Raw genomic sequence first — 24,533 nt, 5'->3', positions numbered from 1 at the left:
ATTATGAGCAGCAGATCAAAAAGATGCAGTGGCTGGCTTCATGCGTCTCAGAGAAAGCAGGCGTTATCCCTCACCCTGCTCAGTAGCTCGTGTGATAGGGAGAACTTGCTAAGAGACAGATTTAGATGGTTAAACAAGAAGAAAATTGTGTGTGTGGGGGGGGGGGGGAGCCTCTTATTTCTATAATCTGCTGTGCACGGATCAACGCTTGAGTAAACTGCTGGTTTCAAATGCATGAGCCCATTTTGTTTCTACCTCTCTGAAGAGAGTTTTACTGTATTCTGTTCCAAAAATGATTACAACCATCAAATTGAATTTTTACCATGAAAACAGAAGACAGCTGGCACACTAGACACAGACGCAAGAGTCAGCAGAGGGTCACTTAGAGAACCAATTCCTACTCAGAATTTGAGACAAAGGCAGGCTTGAGGGTCAATTAATCCATCCATCCGTATCTGTGAAGATACTCGGTCATCCAGGTACATAGTAATCTGTGGTTGGTAGAAGAGAGCAACTGGACTTGCTCTCTTCTACCAACCACAGATTAGTTGCTCTCTTCTACCAACCACAGATTACTATGTACCTGGATGACTGAGTATCTTCACAGATATGTTTCTACGCACTTTGGGATGAGTTCCCTTCGACTGGTGCGGGAGTATGAGAGGACTTCCAGAAAACTGGCAGACATCTTAGCCAGAGAGGATCGTTCATTTTTGTCAACCTGGAACGACCATCACTGAACAGAGGTGGGCGTCTATGACATCTTTTATCAGCCACCTACAATGCAGCCATCAGCATTCTGATTCTATAATGATCCATGAGAGGATAAATACTTGATATTCCCTATTAGACAGGCAGAACTGAGGAAGCCTTTCGGACGAGAGGCGAAACGTCTTCAAGACTTTTCAAGCAAGTCCAGTTGCTCTCTTCTAACCAACCACAGGTTACCATCCATCCGTACTGTAACTGCTTATCCTGTGCAGGGTCACGGGCAAGCTGGAGCCTATCCCAGCTGACTATGGGTGAGAGGTGGGGTACACCCTGGACAAGTCACCAGGTCATCACAGGGCTGACACACGGAGACAAAACACACCCACATTCACACCTACGGTCAATTGAGAGTCACCAGTTAACCTAACCTGCATGTCTTTGGACTGTGGGGGAAACCGGAGCACCCGGAGGAAACCCACGCGGACACGGGGAGAACATGCAAACTCCGCACAGAAAGGCCCTCGCCGGCCACTGGGCTCGAACCCAGGACCTTCTTGCTGTGATCATGCTAACCACTACACCACCGTGCCACCCTGGGTCAATTAAATGAATAAAAAGGAAATAAATAAAGATAAAATCAAACCCAATGTATGCGTCACAGACCCTCTCCAGTTCGATGCTGAAGCTTTGGTCCCAGGCTTCTTTGCCCACAGGCCGCCAGTGTGTTCGACCCACCATCCGGTTATCTACTTTCAACACCGCACTGATTTCCGCTGTGGTAAAAATGCACACAAAAACACTTTTTTCCTCGCAAGCAAAAATCCCTGAAAACCAACACCGTACCACCACAGTAGCTTAATCTGATTCTAGCAACAATAAAAAGGTCAGAGAATCTATTCCATCATATGTTCCCTATGAGGTTATACATCTTAAACTGCTCAGTTTATGCCTCGATGTGCTTGTAATCATAATGATAACAGGACCTACTGGACAGTTCGTCGGTTTTGGCCATCTTGCCATTGGTGCTGCGTGTGGACAGGCCGGTCCTCATTCTCAGGGACTTGGCTTCAGAGGGGCTGCTGGGGGAGGAGGAAGCACAAGCCACGCGACAGCGGCCTGGCACAGATTCTAACAGATCCTGACAGCCCATTAATCTGACTTCCAGCCGACCTACACAAACGCACAAACCATGCTCAGCAAATACAGCCACACGCCAAGTCACAATCATACAAATATCTGCAATGAATCACAGTAAAAATAACATCCGATACGCCTCTAGTATTTACTTGTGTTACATTAGAAATTCTCAAATCAAAAGTCAAACAGCTGGAATGAGTCTCATCAGACTTTACTTTGTACAAGTGCGATCGTTCTGAATAATGACACCATGCTGAAACATCTTTAAAATATAGGAGATGGTGTGGAGATTAATTACACAAGCATCTGTGAATTACGTTCCATAAACTGCATGTCTATAGAGAGAGATGGCTCTCAAGACAGAACTTCATGAAGGATAAAAAAAAAAAAAAGAAAAAAAAAAAAAACACCTGTAAGGCTGGCAGGTTTGAAGAACGAAGATGAGGAGGCAGATGACGAAGAGCGCTGGCAGTCCCTCTGCATGTTCAGGTTGGGTGAGGTTCCCACAGTCAACTCCTCTTTAATGTCGGACAGTTTGGGGTGATCTGGAGGAAGCTCCACGAGCCTCCGCTCCAGAGAGAGACGCAGAAGATCGAGCTTCTGAGAGGACTCCTGCAGACGAGCTTGAGCCTGAAGGACATTTAAATATTTAACTGCAGCACCGACTCCAAAGAAATGAGTGAAATTAAAAAAGAAAAACAAACAGCACGACACAAAAATGTATTACCATGTTCACTTTCTAAAAAACAGAAGCAACTAAACCATAAAAACATATTGGAACACTGAGTAAGATTTTTGAGAACTTGTAATTATATGCGTGTCCTTATAATGTTCAGCATGTGGCAGGATCAACTACAGGACATGTAAGATTAGCAGCAAAGCCACTGTAAAATGTGGAAAGCACTGCAAAGTGTTTACATATACGTTTACAATGATTATCCAATTTTTTACATTGCCTGTCTGCAGGATCTAAGAAATTATGTCCTGATGAAGGAAACGTCATGCAGGCGGCTCATTAATCCTCACAGGACTAACAATTCTAGCCAGTAAATGTGCCTGGGATTAGGAAGAGTAGCTCTTAATCCTAGTATGATTAACATCCTATGGAAATATCCTGAAGGTTCAATACAACCAGTCACTCACGAATAGCCTTATAAAATTACATAAAGAGAATCAAGAGGGGGAAATTTCCGGGTGCTCCGGTTTCCCCCACAGTCCAAAGACACGCAGGTTAGGTTAACTGGTGACTCTAAATTGACCGTAGGTGTGAATGTGAGTGTGAATGGTTGTCTGTGTCTATATGTCAGCCCTGTGATGACCTGGCGACTTGTCCAGGGTGTACCCCGCCTTTCGCCCGTAGTCAGCTGGGATAGGCTCCAGCTCACCTGCGACCCTGTAGAACAGGATAAAGCAGCTAGAGATAATGAGATGAGAAGAGGGGGAATTTTTTTTTTTTACAACATACAAAATATAACTGCATGCAAGAATTTTAACTCTCCTTAACTGAACATAATAAAAAGACCTAAAATTTCCAGAAGCTGGATCATACCTCAGCCAACGCGCGGCGATCTTGCATTCGGCGGCCTCCAAGCTGCCTCACCACGTTCTTGGCCCCTTCAGCCACTGCAGCCTCGATCCTCAGGTGGTGCCGAAGCTCTTCCATTCTCAGCTCCAGGGGGCTGATGGTCTCTGAAGGCCGACCTGAGAACACAAATAGTCCTTTTTTTTTACCCCTTCTCTATAAATTTCAACAGGCTTTAATATTACTCCTTGTCACACTGTACAAGATGATCCCAATAAAGTCTTGGCTGATATTCTATAACCGACTAGGTGAGAACATGTCCTCCATGTCAGATTATACAACCAGAACGTCACGGACGTAGTAACTCGTCTGGCCAGCCATCAAAATAACCATGACTACCGAAACAAACAGAATTGAAATGTGACAGAGGACCAACATCCACGACAAATTGTTTACAACAGGAAAATTAACAAAAGGATTAAGTTTTGTTCCCCAAGGGAAGATCTACCCAAAACATCGATCAGGGCTCAATTTGCATGATAAATGAGAGGAGATACAATTCTAGTCATTATAATACATAGGGCCAAATTACTCAATTCTGATTGGACAATCAAGGAGGGCTTTTTTCCTTAACACGGGGCCGTATTTCTGAAATGCTATCGGCTAGTTCGTTGCTTAGGTACTGTTACAAAAATTAGCAAATTTTGTCAACAAAATGGCTGACTCTGCTGACTCAGCAATGCCGCGTTTCGCTATATTTGACGAAGAAATTATAAACCAGTTGAAAGCTACAAGTGAAAATGAAAATACCAAAAAAAAAAAAAAAGTACGAATTTTTGGCTTTCCATGTTAAAGAAATGGGCTGCAGAAAGACAAATAAACGACTCTCTAGTGGCCTATGAATGCTGCGAGTTAGACAAGGTGCGATCACAGTTTTATGCAGAAGCGAGGAAAGAAAATGGGGAAAACTACGAACCAGACTCTCTTAAAGTAATGCAGGCAGCATTGGATCAGCATCTGAGACAAGAGAAATATCCGGGATCAATCCTAAAAGATGTAAATCCTTGTGTCGTGTCATGATGAAAGATGCTTTAGAAACTGATTCAAACGTGCAAGATATTCTTGCGCTCTGATTGGTTCAGAAAACGTGAATGACAAATGTTGTGAACTTGAATGGCTTCCAAAGTATGAATTTGGCCCTATATATTATAAACAAGTAATTGTATGGTTCCTCATAAAATTAAGGCTCAATTTCACTCGTGATTTCGAAGCTTTGAAATTGCCCGAGTCGCGAATCACTTGTGAAATTAATCCTTAATTTTACTCAGCCCCATATGGATTACCTCTACGAAGAAAAATTTGTTAAGTTGGCGTAATTACCAATTTGTTAGCAAAAACTGACAATACAATGACCAAGTGTTGCACAGAAGATCTAGTTATTTCAAATAAAACAATCAGAACTGAAATCCATTGAAAACTGAGGGAGGAGGCACGATTTAACTGAAAAGCCAAGTTGGAAACAAACTGTTTACAACAAGAAAACCAACTAATAAACAACCAAGTTTTGTTCCTGAGGGAAGATCTACCCAAAACAATCAGAACTGAAATCAGGTGAGAACTGATAGAGACACAATTCTAACAAGAAGTCCCAAAATTTGTGAAGTTGACCTAATGAGCAGTTTGTTTGCAAAAATTTGACAATACAATGACCAAGTGTTGTGCAGAATCACTAGTTCTTTCAACCAAAACTGAAATCCATTGAGAACAGAAGGAGGAGATATGATTTAACTGAAAATAAACAAAAGCTGGAAACAAATTGTTTACAACAAGAAAAACAAGGTTGTGTTCCTCATGGGAAGAGCTACCCAAAATATCGATCAGAACTAAAATCGGATGAGGAGAGAGAGGAGATACAATTCTAGTGAGGGGCCTGGAAAAAAAAAAAAAAAAAAGACAAAGTTTTGTGCAGAGTGAGGGGTTCTTTCAAGCAAAACAATCAGAACGGAAACCCGTAGAGAAGTGACGGAGGACATACGATTTAACTGAATTGTGGATGACAGATGGACACCACGCCACGGCAACAGCTCATCGGCCTCATGGTCAAGTGAGCTAATGAAGATCCTCTTATGATAGACTTGTGATTGAAGAAAATTACCAGCACAATCCGATCTTGTGTGGAAAATGGAGTCAAAACAGAAACAGGCCCTCCATATTATAGTGGAAATGTCCAATTATTCTTTTTAAATACCACAACCTGCTACCAGTGTGTGATTTTTGGCTGTGGTTTCAAAATTGAGCAGAAAAATCAGTGCCAGCTTTAGATTAACACAATGTGCCGATCCAATAAATAAATAAAAATAAATAAATAAGCTAATTTTCAAAAAATATACATGAAGCACTAACATCCTCCAAATCCATCATTGAAGTGGAATACAAAAAGCTGAGGAAAAAAAGGTGACAGATAAACGTAGGAGTGACAGCAGCACGCTCCTGTTAAGATATTACAAGGCCCTCAGTGCATTTTTAGCATTTAAACATACGTTCTTGACTGAACGCGGTGTAAAGAAATGCCAGCGATTGGCTTTCAAGAGACAAGTGACAAAAATTCCACCTTGTACAAGTTTTGATTCATCAAATTCTGCCTCTTTTGGGGCTTTTTATTGTAACGGACACTGTAACGTAGAACTAAAGGAGAGTCTTTGGCTGTCTGCTCTCACCGTCTGTTTCTGAGGCCTCGCGCTCGCCCTCTCTGGCCTGAGTTACTTTAACAATCTGCATGCGCAGAAGCTCGATCTTGGTCCTACTATCCTGCAGCATCTGCTGGGCTGTGGACAGCATCTTTCGGTCCTGTAGAGGGAGAGTGGCAGGTCAGTGAAAGAAAAAGATAAACACACGAGGAGTAAGAGATAGCGACAGACACGGACGGAGACCAATCAATAGGCAGGGGATGAGAGAGAGATCAGACAGACGGACAGGGAGAAAGTGCAAAAATAGGACCGAGCACAATGTTAGATCAGAAAGTAGAGAACGACCTTCGTCCAGTAACATGACAAACAGATCAGCTGCTGTGCTGTGGCCTTTTATAGCTTCCCATTATTTTCTACAAATCATATTTATTACAGCCAGTCAGGCGTCGAGAGATCCCAACCACATGCTGTACTAACAACTCCGATTGCAAAGTTTTATTAGCCATGCTGAATAACTACAGAAATAACTTGTCCATAATTATGCAATTAACCGAAATGAGAGTACAGCAAGTGCAACCTGCAGTAAAACCAATTCAAAGTGAATAAATGATGAGAAACCACTCAGATCTCACACACGTATTGTTCAGGATGTATTACATATAGAGGGCAGTGTTTGAGCTGTTACAGAATGACGCTTTAAGCAAAACCAGTGTAAACAAATGATCATACAGTGAATGCAACATTCGTTTGTAAGCTCTGAACAGTGCCTTCATTTTCTAAAGTCCAAAGTCAAGAGCAAATAACGCTCAAATATGAAAGACGAGATGGATGGTGCATGTCCTTCAGTGCCTTTTCAGCAATTTCGCAGGCATTTCTGGACTGAATGGAATGGAAGAGATTGCAAATGCATTTCATGCAGGAGGTAAAACAACGGTCTGGAGGTCAAAATAGACACACAAGAATGGTTAAATTATTTTTTGTTTAACTTTTCACCATTTTACCGTCCCTGGGTGTGTATTTTTTTTTTTTTAAATATGCGTAACGTAAAAGCTAGTCCAAACCAAGAAGCATATCAACACTGCATAAAGATATGAAAAGAACACTACCGTCCACAGCGCTCTCCCCCTTTCTAGGCAGTTTAACAGCTCATCAGTCATCTTTGGTGGACTTTTATACTGCTGAATAGCATCTCCTTTTTCCTTCACTCTCCCCATCAGATGTTCCCTCCTGCTGCTGGTGTCCTTCTATCACCCCTAGTCATACCCGGTCACGCTGCTGGGCTGTCTGTGCCTGCAGCCAAGGTGCTGAGTTCTCATCTTATCCGACATCACTGGCTGAAAAGCCATTCCTCACCTTCCTCTTATTGTTTAGTGTCCTTGCATCCTGCCTCTTTCTCACTCCCTCCCTCATTCAAACTGCCTGTTCTGTAGAGCTCCGTCTCTCTCCCTCACTCCCACCCTCTCTTCACTGGAGTTGTATAGCTGTGTGCTGCTGCTGTTCTCTCCAGCTTGGCTAGCCCACACCAGAGAGCTACAACATTGGCTGGTTCAGAGTCACATGGCCCGATGCTGTCGCCAGGCCCAGGACAGGAGGTACGTGTTCAAAGGTGTGTGAGAGAGAGAGAGAGGCTCTGAACTCAGTGCTGCATGCTTCTAGGGTGGCACAGGAAACATAAATCAGAGTCTGCCAGGACATTTAGTACCAAGGCAGCAGCGGTTGCAGCTGGCAAAGACACAATCTCCGCTTTACTAGTGGTCATGTATCCATCAGTCTAAAAGAGGGTACAGAAGGGCATGTAGAAAACCTTCAGGAATGAGGGAAAGTTATAATCAAAAAACACAAGCAGGAGGTTTGCACACAAGGCCAAAACTTAGAGATGTCCAACTAGTTAAATAAATGGACATGATGCATAACAAGGTTCATTCTATCCACAGTCACTGGATGAGCAATCGCATGCTCTGATTGGCTACTCCATTACTAGGATATCAGCTCATATACCATGAGTAGAGAAAAACAAAATGGCAGCGCGTGTTGCTCAACCAACCAGAGGACAAAATAAAAACTACTTGAACCCCCCCCCAAAAAAAACAAAATATGGAATAAAAGTATTTCATGGTCAGAATGCATCTTTTTCAAGAATTATTATAGCATTTTTCATAAAATGCTACTGTCATTTCGCCGGTTTGTTTACATTCTCAGCAGAAATGATTGTCAGACTTTTGTACAAAAAAAATCCATCAAATTTGCAAAAAATACAAATGTGCCGTTTCTCAAAATCCGGTGACTGTGGATAGAATAAAACAGTTATTCCGTTCAATCTCGTCATACATGGCTTTGCACTTCATCGGCTATCAGCTCATGCATGACTCGATTTCATGGAATAATTGTTAAAATATCTGCATCTAAAATTTTAAGCACATTTCGCAAAAAGTAATAAAAAAGAAAATACGATCAACTGTGAGCTACTGCTGACTTACGCATCTCCTGCTCTCGCTTATCAGAATGCAAGCGATTGAAGGAACAGGACATTTAGGAATGTCAACAAATAATTAACCCTGAAACGAGTAAGTAAAGAGCAGCGTTCTCCCCAGGGATTTCAAATAGCATCCTGGTAACCTGTCATTTTGAAATAGCATCAAAAAACCACCCTATGGAGCACTTGCATATGACGTCACAGCCGATCCAGATTGTGACAGACGCCATCTTGTCGGTCAAACGCCATATTTCCGCCTTCTACTTCTGGTTCTACCTTTTCTTCTGGAAAAACCTACTATATACAATTCTACTACAACGGCTGCGGCTACAAGCTCTCCCTACCTGTGCACGGTTTTTATGTTTTTTGTGTGTATTTTTGCGTGTTGTTCGTCTGTACCGGACTTCAATATCCACTACAACCGTATGGACTTACTGGACATTGGTTTCCAGCAGAAAATGACGGTTTGTAGCGATTTCCATCGCATGCACAACATTCCGGACGAGAAAAAAAAAAAAAAAAAAAAAAAAAACACATTCCGGACGAGATAGTGAGACCAGCGGGGTCTCCGTGGATTGTTATTGGAAGCAAAGCTAAGGAGGTGGCGCCGGGAGCAAAAGTGAGGCTGCAGAGCGGCCTGTTGACTAAGCTCAGAAAACAGCCACTCAAACCTCCACTGCTAAGCCGCTACCTCTCCAACGCCAGGTAAACAAGACGGACGATTTGAAATTACAGCTGGAATTACCTTATTCTATAATCGGCTGGTCAGTGCTATACTCAATACTTAAGTGACTTACCCGTCCAGTGAGGATTATTTTCTTGTTTACAAGATGCCACATCTGAGTCGCTGACAAATCCTGAATTTCTGTAAAGATAACTGTCCAGAGATTTATAGGCACGCAGTGCTTCACCACTGAACAGCGAGGGAAAGTTAATGAGGTAATTATACACATCTGGGTATTCCGCTGGCAGTTCAACATCCACTGACACGGTCGTGAAGACTCCGTCCGGAAAGCCATAAGGGTCACTAATCTGTAGATCGTTTATTTTAGACATACATCTAGTTATCTGTTCATTAGAAAAATGAGCCGTGTAGTCCGTCGGTTGAAATTGATCCATTCTGTACACGAGTGCAGCAGTATTCAGCTGTGCTGTTGATCGACAAGATGGCGGCTGTGTACTTTCCGGTCACGTGACTGCAAGATCTCTATATGTTTCGTAAATACATTCAGTCGGTAAACAGGAAGTCGATGTGGGACAGACCTGAAAACGGTGTACACGGTATAGAACCCCAAGCTGAAGCTCGGTACCAAATATCAGGCAGTTGTGATTTGTAGTTGCTGAGAAAAGTGTTACGACAAATTTTGTAAATCCACGCTATACGTTTCGTAAATACATTCAGTCGGTAAACAAGTCGATGTGCGACAGACATGAAAACGGTACACACAGTATAGAACCCCAAGCGGAAGCTTGGTACCAAGTGGCTATGATAAGGGTGTTTCGGACAAATGGAGATACGGACAGAGGTAAACCAGTATACTCACCCTCCTTCATAGCAGGGGCATTTATTTAAAAAAATAAATAAAAAGGGTTGTAGTCCATAACTGATGGCCATCAAAACAGCACACGAGAACGAGTTGCCATATTTTACTTCCCCATTTAAAGAGGTACAATAAAAGTTTGGGCAGTTTTGTTGCCAAGGAAACTGAGAAACCCTCACTGTAGCTGTCAGACACCGAAAAAACACGCATTTATTAAAAAAAAAAAAGAAAACCCTCAAGACTCCACCCTTTACTTTTTTCCTACCACAGCTAAGTGGGAAAAGATTCCTCTCTCACACACATTTATGCCATTTCTTGGCTTCAGATTTCTGCATGCGCATTTCAAAACTTCTATAAGAACTGACCGATTAAAATGTCACATTTCTGACACAAGCGTGCATCTCTGCATGCTTCCACTGCCCAGTTAAGAGAAACATTTCAGGACTGTTGAAACGTGCTTTAATACAAGTCAGATCCTCTGTTTACATGTGTTAACTTATTACAGTAATGTCAGTCAACATCATGCACAATAAAAGCAGAAAATACATCTATCAGATTGGAAAACATACGAAAACTTAACGTCTAATACAGACCCAGAGCTGATAACCAGAAGCATGGGCGCGTGCTTTCCATCAAGGCACTATAGCGCTGAAGGGCAAAGTGGACGAGATGCTGCAGGAGCTCCTCACCTTGACTGAACTGCTGGCATACGTCTGGATGATGTTCTCGGCTCCTTGCTTCACCTTCAGCTCCATGTTGAGCTGCTTCCTCAGGGTGCGGATGCGATTGCCCAGAGGTGACGTGGAGTCCTCCCAGTGGCATGGGTCTGGAGAAATGGCAGCATCTGCAGGAAAAAAAAAAAAAAAAAAACAGCCAAGGATAGCTAATCGAAGGAAGTTATAAACGAAAAATAACTGAGCCCTAAGCAAAACTAATAATTTGATTAAATCAGTATAACTCCATATTGAAAACTTTCTCTGAAATATGAAATCAATAAAAAGGAACACTGCTTTTGTTATTCCCTGCGGCAGGTACTGAGAAGTCATTTAAACCACAATTCCAAGCTCAAACAATTGCTTGGTTCTGAGAAGAAGTTTTTAAGAAGGAAAAATATGGTTAAAACACTGTTCCTGTCCAATATTTATTCAGCTTCCACAAGTGGTAGTGTTCATGTTATGACCAACCAAAAATATTTCAGCTAACTATACAACCCAGCAGGAAACAATTAAGTAGCCACATTAATTATAACAAGCAAAACAGGACCTCTAAGATTAAACGGTCATTTCAGAACGAAGGAGGATTGTGTGCAGCACTGGCAACTTGGATTTATAAAAATGAACAGTTTATACGGCATTATATACCCAACACGTCACCTGTGGTGGTCTCTCTCTCTGTAGCCATGGCGTGGGCATTCAGCTCCTGAAGCTCCCAGTGAAGCTGCTCCAGCTTGCGAGTGGAGGCGCGTAGTTGGCCCTCCACGTCAGCTGCGCTCTTCTTGTTGGTGACAGCACGGCGCATCCGCTCTGCTGCCTCTTTGATCTTCAGTTCCCGCTGGATCTCCTGCCTGAGCAGACCACGGGCGTCTTCTAGCCGCTGCTGGAACACCGGGTCAAGCAAGTCGCCCTCAGGCAGTCCCCGCAAGCAGCTGGGCTACAAAAACGTACGAGATATAGGACTGTCAAAATATTTAATTGTGATTAATCACATTATTGCCCATAGTTAACTCACTATTAATCTCATCTCATTATCTCTCGCCGCTTTTATCCTGTTCTACAGGGTCGCAGGCAAGCTGGAGCCTATCCCAGCTGACTACGGGCGAAAGGCGGGGTACACCCTGGACAAGTCGCCAGGTCATCACAGGACTGACACAGACAACCATTCACACTCACATTCACACCTACGCTCAATTTAGAGTCACCAGTTAACCTAACCTGCATGTCTTTGGACTGTGGGGGAAACCGGAGCACCCGGAGGAAACCCACGCGGACACGGGGAGAACATGCAAACTCCGCACAGAAAGGCCCTCGCCGGCCACGGGGCTTGAACCCGGACCTTCTTGCTGTGAGGCGACAGCGCTAACCACTACACCACCGTGCCGCCCTCACTATTAATCATTTTTTTAAATCTGTTCTAAAATGTACCTTAAAAGGGATACTTTTCAAGTTTTTGGGCAGTGGGCGTGAACAAACATGCTTGCTTTGTGCAAATGTACGTGACCAGGTCAGGAAGGATAAGGCTGGACACAGCAAAAATTATTTTTGTGGGTATTTTATTCCCACACTGCATTTAAAAAAATAAAAAGTACCATTAACTTTATAAATTGAGGGTTTAGCACAATTAGGTGTGAACAAAACAATGTCGTATTTTCCTCTAGTTCTGTATTTAACTTCCAGCCTCAAACTATGCAATAAAATAAACTAAACAAACGAGGCGATGTGGACTCTGGACAATAGTAGTGGTCATCTTTAAATAAAGAAAATAAAAATACAAAACCCAAATAAATACATTTGTTAAGCCACACAGCTCATAAAGATGTTTTCCAGTAAAATGTGATCTACAGAACATTCATGAGCAAAAACCGCATTTATAAAATTTCTCAGAATAAAACAAACTCTCACTCCAGTGTACAATCGGTGTGCTCTCACACACACACACACACACACATCTTTTCTCTCTTTTGGACCATCAAAAGCAGATAAAAAAATACACAGATTTTGTGTAAAGTCAGAATGCAACCATATAATTTGATTCTGTACATGAGTGAACTTTATCACGACTTACGCCAACCAGCTACTCACTACATCACTCCCTGATTTCCCAAACTATGGGGGAGGTGGCATAGAACATGCCCTAGTAAGATAGCAAAATCACTGACTCTGAATATTTGACATGTTGAATATGCCCGCTGTCCTCGAGTTACAAACCAAGTTAATCTTAGTGACAAACAACGCCTCGATTGAAGGCTAACTGCTGATCATCTGTACGAAGTTGCATTCAAACATCTCCATGTACATATACATCATGTGTGGAAAAAAGGAAATAAATTACACCAATGTGGTAGTTTGAATTTATTCAAAAAAGGATTCTCGTATGGAACCAAAAAAAGCGTTTACTTTATTTTCAGGACATCTTACGTTTGACTCCATCTGTGGCCAGAAGTCGAGAGAGCAAAACTGGCTGTGCTCTTTCACTGGAAGGGATGGCCTCACTCTCTCTTCTGCCAATCACAACAGTGACATAAGCCAATTGTGAGCATCTGTGAGCTTATGGATGTGGAAGAGGGCAGATGGCACTTTGAAAAGTTTCAAAGTTGCGTCTGAGAGGAAGCAGCCGTTAGTCCTCATCCTCCCAGGTTTGGAGCCAGTGAGTGAGAACTAGCGAGGCCAAATTAGAGGAGAGAATTTCTGCAAGACGACATTTAACATTTTTTTTTTTAAAAAAAGAGTATCCAGCAAAAACATTGTGTAACAGTAAGTTTTCTGTCTCGGGAAAGTCTTCAGGATTTAAGATTGATGTTAATTTGCATCTATATACTTCCTGTACTGCTTAAATACAGCTCAAGGCACCAATACAGTGCATCAATCTTCTCATTCTTTTTTTTTTTTTTTACACTACATTTCTATTTTCCTTTATGAAGATTTTAGAGATCTAATTTTACTTATTTTTGGCAACTAAACATTTCACTACACAATGTAGTTTGTATAACTATGTGACAAAACGTGACTTGATTAAGAGCGATGGGAAAAAGAGGCTGGTGAGGAAATGGATAACTGATAAGAGGAACTAACTTGTTCTGCAGACATTCAATATAGCTAAAAAGAGCCTCAAACAATTCACGAGGCTTAATCACATTAATACTACCGAAATAATTTTGAGTAACCCTTTCACAGGCAGATGAAGATAAACAACGTACAAACATCCAGGAAACTGTTTGGCAGCTTGCTTTGAGAAATTTTTAGAGACGTACCTTTTATGCAACAGCATTTTATCTAGCAGGCGTGTTTCTTGTTGACAAATGAGTCGCGCACAGAAAAGCTAAAAATCATTAACCAGGGTTGCCAAGTTTCAGCAAAATATCCATCCCAACTACATCTCAAATCAGAAGCACAGCAAAGTTTCGCCTGCTCAGAACTAAGCAAACAATTTCACACTGCATTAAGACGAAAGATTAAAGTTCACATTTAAAAAAAAAAAAAACCTGGGGGAGAAGGCCTCTTTAGGGTGGATGTTAAAATGTGGTCTTCATTACTTTTGGAGATATATGAATGGAGCCTCCTATTTTCCGTTTCAAAAAACATTAAATTCCGTTTCAGAGAATGGCTAATTCCGTTTCAGATAAATGCTCAAATGACAACTAAATTGGCATTTTTAGATTTTCAACATATAAAATACATAATTCAGAATCAGAATTCTTAAGTACATGTAATAAATGCATGAAATTTTATGTTTCAGGTAACTGGTGTTGGGAGGCATCTGCACGTCTGTTGTCCTTGTGCATCTATCCCTGTGATCCTGCTTTACTGGCCTGCTGTAGTACAACTTCATATAAAGCTTTAAACTTTCTGTACACAGTCTAATATCTTAATGCACTTTAGAATCAACACTAAATTTCACTTCACTGAAAATGTGTCTTTCATTTATTTAAGACTGTAATTAATTAGTGCTGTTAACTTGATTGTTGACTGGCTCCTGCTATTTTCTTTAAAACTTCATATTGTATATTAATACTTTTATGGTTATCCTTACTCTTTATACATGTACATTTAAATAAAAATCTCAGTTATCATTTTATCCATGTTTTTCAAACTTTTATTCGTTGTTATGCTTACAATGTTTTCAGTGCAACGACAGGTCTAACAAAGTGTGTGACAGTGTCCATTTAATATATACTTTAAATGATTCAAATTATTTAACAGTTAACTCTATTAGTTTAATTTACATTTTGCCTGTAAATTGTTCATTTAATAATGCACAAGTCTTCAAACTCTATATAGAAAATCATTCTTTGGAACATAACTTCTTACTTAAGAACAAACCATTAAATCATGAAAATAATCAGTTGCTATTATATAATGTTAAACTGAAAAGCCTTGGTGCACTACTAATGGAAATCTGACTGTTCAAAATCTGCCTTCAAGATCACCATTATAATACAGCATTAGGAGTTCCTTTGTGCTTGAAAATATTCCGTGGCCACGCGTTAATAACGCGTGGGAAAAAGATCCTATTCCGTGGCCAAGACTTGTTTAATGCGTGGGAACGAGGTGATTATTAGGTGGCCACGAGAAGTGTTAGTCATTTCATCACTGAGACTGTTGACTTTCTGGCATCAGTAGCTTCAGCCGCAAATATGGACAAGTTTGATCTGATTTCGTTTTATTTTAATCTAGGAATGAATTATAATGATATCCTTAAGTCACTTGCAGTTAGACATGGAGTAATTCTGAGCAAGAGACACTTAATTCGGCTGCTCAAAAAGCACAGGCTCAAACGTAGACAATATGCTGACCTCGGGGAAGTTATAGATTTCATCATACAGGATAAATCCTGTATTTATTGCACAATTGACGGCCGCTCAAAAACTGGACATCATCCCATCAGGCTAGAACTTGAATCATCTCGTGGCCACGTGTTATTAATTTGTGGCCACCCAATAATCATCTCGTCCCCACGCTCGTGGCCATGGAATAGGATCTCGTTCCCACGCGTTATTAACTTGTGGCCACGGAATATTTTTTTTTTCACCCATGTCACCAGAGGGGCTCCATAGAATGGAATCATTTCTGACCCCAATTTCCATCCGTTTTCCACGATCGCGGAAAATCGGAGGCCCTATATGAAAATGAAGTTTTTGGTGAAATTTTTCAGCAAAAGGTCGAAATGAAAACAATTCACCCCCGGGGTAGAATACACATATGCAGTACGGACACAGGATCACCATTACTTTTGGAAATATTTGAACAAGGTTGACTTTGTCAAATTTTTCCATCATAGATCAAAATTAAAAATAAATAAATAAAATATTCACCCCTGGGGTAGAGGCCCTCCTCCTCATGGCAAATATCCATATGCAGTATGGGCACAGGATCACCTTTACTTCTGGAGATATTTGAAAATGTCGAAGTTTTTACAGACAGACGGACGTCAGGGAAAGTGACCGCCAAGTCTAGCAAAACTGCGATGCAGGCGAGACAAAAACCACACAAATGACCTGAACCTAGCCCAAATGCATTGGAACTCAGGCAATGGAAAACACCTTTTTCTTCCTTTTCTCAGCCTTTGTACATGAAACAGTCGCCATGGTGGTGGACGTGTATTTCTGATGTATGAACATTATCCAATCCATAACCCTCCTATCCCTCTCTCAATCTTTGCATTACATTTTTTTTTGTAATTGAGGAAACCTACAAGATTTCATTCGGATTACTTGCTGTACCACGTGATGCTTGCAGCCGTGAGGTATTTTTAAACGAACCCAATTTGGTGCAACAACTTCAACCCTAGCAACTCTATCATAAATCGTTCTGTCCGCTGCGCCTCCTTCACTGAAAATGTTAAGAGTGAGCATGGGGCAGAGTGAGTCCTGTCCCAAAGTGCCTCTCTAAGTGCTTGCTGCAGTTTGAATCGGTGCAATAACAACTCTGGAGTTAAATGCATCAGTGAGCACGCCCTCACATCTCACAAGATCAGCAAATCAGTAGAACAATGGTTTTAATGGGTCAAATAGCAACATTTAAAAGTCACTGGTTACTCAAAAGCAGTATTTAGTATTTTGACAGAATTTAAGATGTATGGAGTTGTGAACGAGGGCTTTAGATTAAACATTTGTTGAACAAAATGCATACAGTACCAGTCTAAAGTTTGGACACACCTAGTTCTTCATCGCTGCTGTTTTTATTATTAATTAAAAGCCACTTCATGTCTTAATGATGGATGTCGTTTCTCTTTACTTGTTTGAGTGGTTCTTGACCTAATATGGATTAGTACAGTTGTGGAATAGGACCATTTACTGTTGGATCTCAAACATATCAAGAAGGCAAGAAATTAACTTTGACGAGACACGCCTGTTAACTGAAAAGCATTCCAGGTGCCTACCTCACGAAGCTGGTTAAGATCATGACAATAGTGTGCACAGCGTCAAGGTAAACAGTGGATACTTTTAAGAATCTAAAATATTTTTAAACACTGTTTACCACATAATTCCATATATTATTTCATAACCGTGATGCCTTCTTCAATATTGCTCTATAAATGTAGAAAATAGTCAAAATACAGAAAAGCATATGAATGTTTAGGGGTGTACAAACTTTTGACTGGTACCGTATATCACGTAGCTTTGCCTCAAAGGCCCCTGTGGCCGAGCCACCTTCTTGTGACGGAGTCGGTCAGCCAGTGTTACAAAGGCGAGACGAGGGACATGCCAACAGCAGTCTCGTGTGATAATGCACATTATTATTAGTACAGATTACACAATACTATCTAAAGCCCAAAATCATGTTACTGATTGAATCTTTACCCGTAGCACACATATCTGATCATGCGTATATAAGGTGTACCGTGTATGCCCTGATTTAAATCAAAATCAAACCATGACTAAATGTTTTTAGCATTTTTCCCACTCCTGCAATCACAGAAAATTGTAATAGTGAGTGAACGGAGCCTAAATAAGGGCTTTTATTTTTAAAGCACAAGGTACTGGTTTAAGATGTGTAAACACAGTTTAGAGATGTTTTACAGAAAACAAAGCTTAGACTGGACATAGAATAGATCTGATTCAAGTGTCAAGGGAAAACCTGAGGAAGTAAAAACAAACAATCCGAACAAGAGGAAGCCGGTGCTTGTCAGACCTGTTGGACTTGAAAATTCAGAAAGGACTTCTTACTGACGAGATCTCAACAAATACAAACAGTCCTGAAAATGACAACTGTACAAAGAGACATGGGCAGTGTAACGAAAAGAAAAAAAAAAAAACCTGCTCTAGACAAGCATATTTAGTGCATGGTGTTCCCTTAAAGTGCCATTCCACCATTGGATGTATTTTTTTGGCATAAAATACAATATATTTTATGACAACATGACTAGACAGAGAAATCTTTTAGCTTCAAAATGATATATCAAACATAATTTTTTGACAACGACAAGTATATTAATTTTGCGACCAAAGTCACCTACCCTTTAATTTCCGCACTGTAGTGAAACGTGATGTCATTGGCAGGTTCCCCTTCTTGTGTACCACGTCATGTGTGACGTGGCACAGATTATCAGCAACGGCGGATAGAACGCGATTGTCAGCTTCGGAAAAGAAGCGAAGGAAAATAGCAAGTGATGCCCAAAGGAGACGGTCGATGGTGAATATCGGCACAGCAATCGACAAGTGGAAATCGCGTTCTATCCGCCATTGCTGATAATCTGTGCCACGTCGTACACAAGAAGGGGAACCTGCCGATGACATCACGTTTCACTACCGCGCGGAAATTAAAAGGGTAGGTGACTTTGGTCGCAAAATTAATATACTTGTCGTTGTCAAAAAATTATGTTTGATATATCATTTTGAAGCTAAAAGATTTCTCTGTCTAGTCATGTTGTCATAAAATATATTGTATTTTATGCCAAAGAATACATCCAATGGTGGAATGGCACTTTAAATCCAACTGGAGTTACTGGGAAATAGGATTGAGCATCAATTTGCTTTAAAAAGTTGTTTCCCCCCTAAAAATTTTCCTTAAAAAAAAAAAATAATAATAATAATAATAATAATAATAATATTATAAATTAATTCCAGGTTTGGCCCATCAGTCCTAGGACTGAAAGGAAAATCATCTACAACAATAGACAACTAACAATGATGTTACTAAACACACACACACACACACAGAGCTAAATGAATATAAATAAAAAAAAAAAAAAAAAGAGTTAAGACAGAGGAAACTGTTTTTGCGTTAAAAACAACTTCAAATGAGTTAAAAAAATTTGTACAGTTGTTGTAATAAATAAAGCAATACCTATGCATCAATATGAATATGATTTTGTATAACTTACAACCATATATTTAGAAAAAAGTTTATGTTAATGACCAACAGTGTATCAAGAGTTTTAGGGCAGCTAGGTGAGCTAACCTTTCCTAGCCTGCTAACATGCTAGTCAAAGTTAATGTTTCAGTAAATATTCATAAGCAAATTAACATTTTTTCCTCCACACACTGATACCCAAAGCAGCTTAATTGCTCTTACCTGAAGTATTACACCCGCCATGTCTGTCTGTCTGTCTCTCTCTCTCTCTCTCTCTCTCTCTCTCCTGTGTGAGGGAGGAAAAGCGTCAAGCAGCAGGTTTCGGTTTATTTGTTAAGTGACTAAGTTACCTATCTTAAAGAGAACCCGTCCTCCGGGCTAACTTAGTCGTGGTTAAATAACACCAAACATGATTAAACTTAAACCTCTCCTACATTTCCCAACCATTAACTGCCTCTCCAGGACCGAGGCTACGACTAACCAACAGACAGACAGACTGACTGATACCGGTACTTTGGAAAGTTTCCGTTTTCCTGAGGTTTGAAATTCCACTGACAGCTCCCTGGAAAATGATTGGCTCCAGTACATGTCAATCATAAACACAGCCCAATGAATACTAGTATTTTCCTAGTTTGGAGGCGGGTTTATGTAAATTAGCTGATTAGGAGCGCTGTTGAATTCTCGAATCTGATTGGTCAGAAGGTGTTGATTGTTTTGCATAGCAATATAGTGTAAAGCAATATAATTCAATTCACAAGTTCATGTCGACTATTAATGCGCTGGTTATAAAGTCATGGTTGCTATAGTAACAACTCATTCACAGGGACTCGCCAGTACTGTGCGAAAGTCTACAGGCACCCTATTTTTTTTTTTTTAAGTACAAACTTTGTTATAGATTTTTATTTTATGATTCCTACATTATGGTGGTGTAGCGGTTAGCGCTGTCGCCTCACAGCAAGAAGGTCCTGGGTTCGAGCCCAGCAGCTGACGAGGGCCTTTCTGTGTGGAGTTTGCATGTTCTCCCCGTGTCCGCGTGGGTTTCCTCCGGGTGCTCCGGTTTCCCCCACAGTCCAAAGACATGCAGGTTAGGTTAACTGGTGACTCTAAATTGACCGTAGGTGTGAATGTGAATGGTTGTCTGTGTCTATGTGTCAGCCCTGTGATGACCTGGTGACTTGTCCAGGGTGTACCCCGCCTTTCGCCCGTAGTCAGCTGGGATAGGCTCCAGCTTGCCTGCGACCCTGTAGAACAGGATAAAGCGGCGAGAGATAATGAGATGAGAATGAGAGACATTATGGTGGTGTAGTGGTTAGCACTGTCGCCTCACAGCAAGAAGGTCCTGGGTTCGAGCCCAGCGGCTGACGAGGGCCTTTCTGTGCGGAGTTTGCATGCTCTCCCTGTGTCCGCATGGGTTTCCTCCAGGTGCTCCGGTTTCCCCCACAGTCCAAAGGCATGCAGGTTAGGCGAATTGGTGGCTCTAAATTGACCGTAGGTGTGAATGTGAGTGTGAATGGTTGTCTGTGTCTACAGTATGTGTTAGCCCTGCGATGACCTGGTGACTTGTCCAGGGTGTACCCCGCCTCTCGCCCATAGTCAGCTGGGATAGGACAGGATAAGTGGCTACAGATAATGGATGGATGGATTCCTACATTAAGGGTGGCACGGTGGTGTAGTGGTTAGCACTGTTGCCTCACAGCAAGAAGGTTCTGCGTTCGAGCCCAGTGGCCGACAAGGGCCTTTCTGTGTGGAGTTTGCGTGTTGTCTGTTGTTTCCTCCGGGTGCTCCGGTTTCCCCCACAGTCCAAAGCTATGCAGGTTAGGGTAATTGGTGGCTCTAAATTGACCATAGGTGTGAGTGTGAATGGCTGTTTGTCTCTATGTGTCAGTGGTGTGATAACCTGGTGACTTGTTCAGGGTGTATCCCGCCTCTTGCCCATAGTCAGCTGGGATAGGCTCCAGCTTGCCTACGACCTTGTAGAACAGGGTAAGCGGCTACAGGTAATGGATGAATGGATATTTTGGGTGGTAACAGTACATTTGCTTCACACTACCTTGCATCATTTTTGACTGTAGTCTGTTCAGTTTCTCAGACCTTAGTGTGAAATGTCTTAAGAATAGGCCATCAACTAACCGATATCTGATCAATGGTGGTTCCTTTCCATGTTAGAGAGCGTAGAGGATACCTCACTACAAAGTGCACCGACAATATATGATAGGTTCACTTGATAAAATGGCCAAGCTGGACACCAGCTAGGTGTGCCTAATAAGTGAGGTGAGTTTCCATATTTATATTTATCTTAAAGTGAGTTCTGTTTGTTTGCATGGAGAGTTAGGATACAAACTTTTATCCACATATGATCCAGATATTCCAAACTGACATGAATTTTAAGCTATTTTAGTCTCAATCCCTTATTGTTGGTAAAGTTGGTATAGCTTTGCCATAGCAAGATATATATCTACATACTTTATGGCTGGGAAACCACTACAGCTTGCGCCAATTACGGTGGCCCCATTGTACTTAATCTGCATGCCTTTTGAACTGTGAGGGAAACCGGAACACCCGGAGGAAACCCACACAGACAACATGCAAACTCCACACAGAAAGGCCCCTGTCGGCTGCTGGGCTCGAACCCAGAAACTTCTTGCTGGGAGGCAACGGTGCTAACCATTACACCACTTTTCAGATTAAAAAAAGAAAACATAATGAAGGCTACCAGTTTTTGCGACAAAAATAAGAAGCAAGTGTGACAAAGTGTCCAGAAGAACTGTTACTGGTTCTGGAAGATGCTCAGTAAAACCGACAGCTCATTTCCTGATAAAGCTGCGCACACTGTACCTGAGAGTACTATTTTGACTACAAAGGGTCATCAGACCAAATATTGATTTTGTTTCGTTTATTAATGTTTACTAGAGTATTTTGTATGTAGAAATATTTAACTTCATTATTTTTCAAGGCATATTTGCTTTGCAGGATTACTTTGCATGTGCCAATGGCTTTTGTACAGTATTGTATATGATGGATGCTTCACATGATCTAAGCCTAATAATAAAGGATTAAGAAAACATTGTTATTTAAGAAAGAAAAACATATCTTTAATATGGGATGGCACGATGGTGTAGTGGTTTGCACTGTCGCCTCACAGCAAGAAGGTTCTGGGTTCGAGACCAGTAACTGATGGGGGCCTTTCTGTGTGGAGTTTGCATGTTCTCCTCGTGTCTGTGTGGGTTTCCTCCGGGTGCTCTGGTTTCCCCACAGTCCAAAGACATGCAGGTTAGGCTAACTGGCGGCTCCAAACTGACAGTAGGTGTGAATGGTTGTTTGTCTCTCTGTGTCAGCCCTGCGATGATCTGGTGACTTGTTCAGGGTGTACCCCACCTCTCGCACCTCTGGGATAGGTTCCAGCTTGTCCGTGACCCTGCACAGGATAAGTGGTTACAGATAATGGATGGATGGAATGGATCTTTGATATGGTGAAGTTTTCTGTAAGGAGGTTGAGTGTCAGTGCTTTGAGCAGTCAGCAAGTTTTCCACCACAAGAAAACCTCTAGAACACACATCTGTGTTTTGTGGTCTTGGAAATTTTTTTTTGTCTTATTAACTCCAAAAGAGAGAAAAAAGAAAGGCTGCATGGTGGGGGAATGATAACATTCCCTGAGTGATTTTATTGATAACAGGACCTAACTTTCTGGTGGATGTTCCACAATATTAATAAATATAAATGATGAAGAAGTATAATGTACCATTCATTAGTCAGTGTTAAAAAATTTAATCACTGGCAAAGAAAACACTTTGGGATGTACTGGATGTTACTGTAAGATAATTCATACTTTATTATTTTTAATTAATTATTTTGGGTGGGGGCGGCACGGTGGTGTAGTGGTTAGTACTGTCGCCTCACAGCAAGAACGTCCTGGGTTCGAGCCCAGCGGCCAGCGAGGGCCATTCTGTGTGGAGTTTGCATGTTCTCTCCGTGTCTGCGTGGGTTTCCTCCGGGTGCTCCGGTTTCCCCCACAGTTCAAAGACTTGCAGGTTAGGTTAATTGGTGGCTCTAAATTGACCGTAGGTGTGAATGTGAGTGTGAATGACTGTTTGTCTCTGTGTGTCAGCCCTGCGATAACCTGGAAACTTGTCCAGGGTGTACCCCGTCTCTCGCTCATAGTCAGCTGGGATAGGCTCCAGCTTGCCTGCGACCCTGTAGAAGCGGCTACAGATAATGGATGGATGCATGGATGGATATTTTGGGTGGTAACAGTACATTTGCTTCACACTACCTGGTCAGTGATATTATTCCTTGCATCATTTTTGACTGTAGTCTGTTCAGTTTCTCAGACCTGAGTGTGAAATGTCTTGAGAATAGGCCACCAACTAACCGATATCTGATCAATGGTGGTTCCTTTCCATGTTAGAGAGCGTAGAGGATACCTCACTACAAAGTGCACCGACAATATATGATAGGTTCACTTGATAAAATGGCCAAGCTGGATACAAACTAGGTGTGCCTAATAAGTGAGGTGAGTTTCCATATTTATATTTATCTTAAAGTGAGTTCTGTTTGTTTGCATGGAGAGTTAGGATACAAACTTTTATCCACATATGATCCAGATATTCCAAACTGACATGAATTTTAAGCTATTTTAGTCTCAATCCCTTATTGTTGGTAAAGTTGGTATAGCTTTGCCATAGCAAGATATATATCTACATACTTTATGGCTGGGAAACCACTACAGCTTGCGCCAATTACGGTGGCCCCATTGTACTTAATCTGCATGTCTTTTGAACTGTGAGGGAAACCGGAACACCCGGAGGAAACCCACACAGACAACATGCAAACTCCACACAGAAAGGCCCCTGTTGGCTGCTGGACTCGAACCCAGAACCTTCTTGCTGAGTCTCAATCCCATGCTAAGGCACACAAAGCAGCTGCATTTGATAGGCTATTTGATAAGCTCTCTATAGTCTTGGGTCTCAGAGTCAAGTGCTGCATTATGTTCCTATGCTTTATTTTATGTTATCAGGAAAGCTAATATTTACTCAGTCCCAGTCATACCAATGCCTTCTTTTCAATACTAAAACACTTACACACACATTTTGCAATACCATCCGAAAAGGTCAGTTGGCTTTGCATTAAATGTTGTGGTTGTATACAACCCCAAATCAGAGAAAGCTGGGACAGTATACTGAAATTAAAACTGAAAACAATGATTTGTAAATGGGCAATTCTTCAGCAGAGAGGCCAAAATTATGGAATTATTAAGATAGCCTTGTCAGCTCAGTGATATCGCTAAAGTATGGAATCCAATGCAAAATGGACTGAAAACCAGATTAAATAATCATCACCCTGATTACAGCAATGTCGCGTCAGAGAAATCTTGGTTTGAATTTTAAGAAATGAAAGTTCGTTTTTTCTGACGTAACTCCATTACTGACTTTTCTTTCCTCATAAAAGATTTTGCGT

General features: G+C 41.4%; 1 protein-coding gene across 1 annotated transcript in view; it reads right to left on the bottom strand.

The window, feature by feature from the left end:
- The window catches only part of pkn3 (protein kinase N3), a 47,631-nt gene extending 27,932 nt beyond the window's left edge, over window positions 1-19,699 (bottom strand). The window contains exons 1-8 of the mRNA XM_060912468.1: window positions 19,302-19,699; window positions 11,445-11,721; window positions 10,761-10,915; window positions 6,088-6,217; window positions 3,398-3,549; window positions 2,259-2,478; window positions 1,699-1,881; window positions 1,375-1,484 (exon numbers count right to left, since the gene is read on the bottom strand). Coding sequence (XP_060768451.1) covers window positions 1,375-1,484; window positions 1,699-1,881; window positions 2,259-2,478; window positions 3,398-3,549; window positions 6,088-6,217; window positions 10,761-10,915; window positions 11,445-11,721; window positions 19,302-19,322 — 1,248 coding nt within the window. The 5' untranslated portion in view covers window positions 19,323-19,699. The remainder of the gene's footprint in view (window positions 1-1,374; window positions 1,485-1,698; window positions 1,882-2,258; window positions 2,479-3,397; window positions 3,550-6,087; window positions 6,218-10,760; window positions 10,916-11,444; window positions 11,722-19,301) is intronic.
- Window positions 19,700-24,533: the final 4,834 nt, after the last annotated feature.

This window comes from Neoarius graeffei, chromosome 28, assembly GCF_027579695.1.
Source record: "Neoarius graeffei isolate fNeoGra1 chromosome 28, fNeoGra1.pri, whole genome shotgun sequence".
NCBI lineage: Eukaryota > Metazoa > Chordata > Actinopteri > Siluriformes > Ariidae > Neoarius > Neoarius graeffei.
Note: the sequence above shows the minus strand (reverse complement) of the source record. Positions and strands in the feature narration are given on the sequence as shown.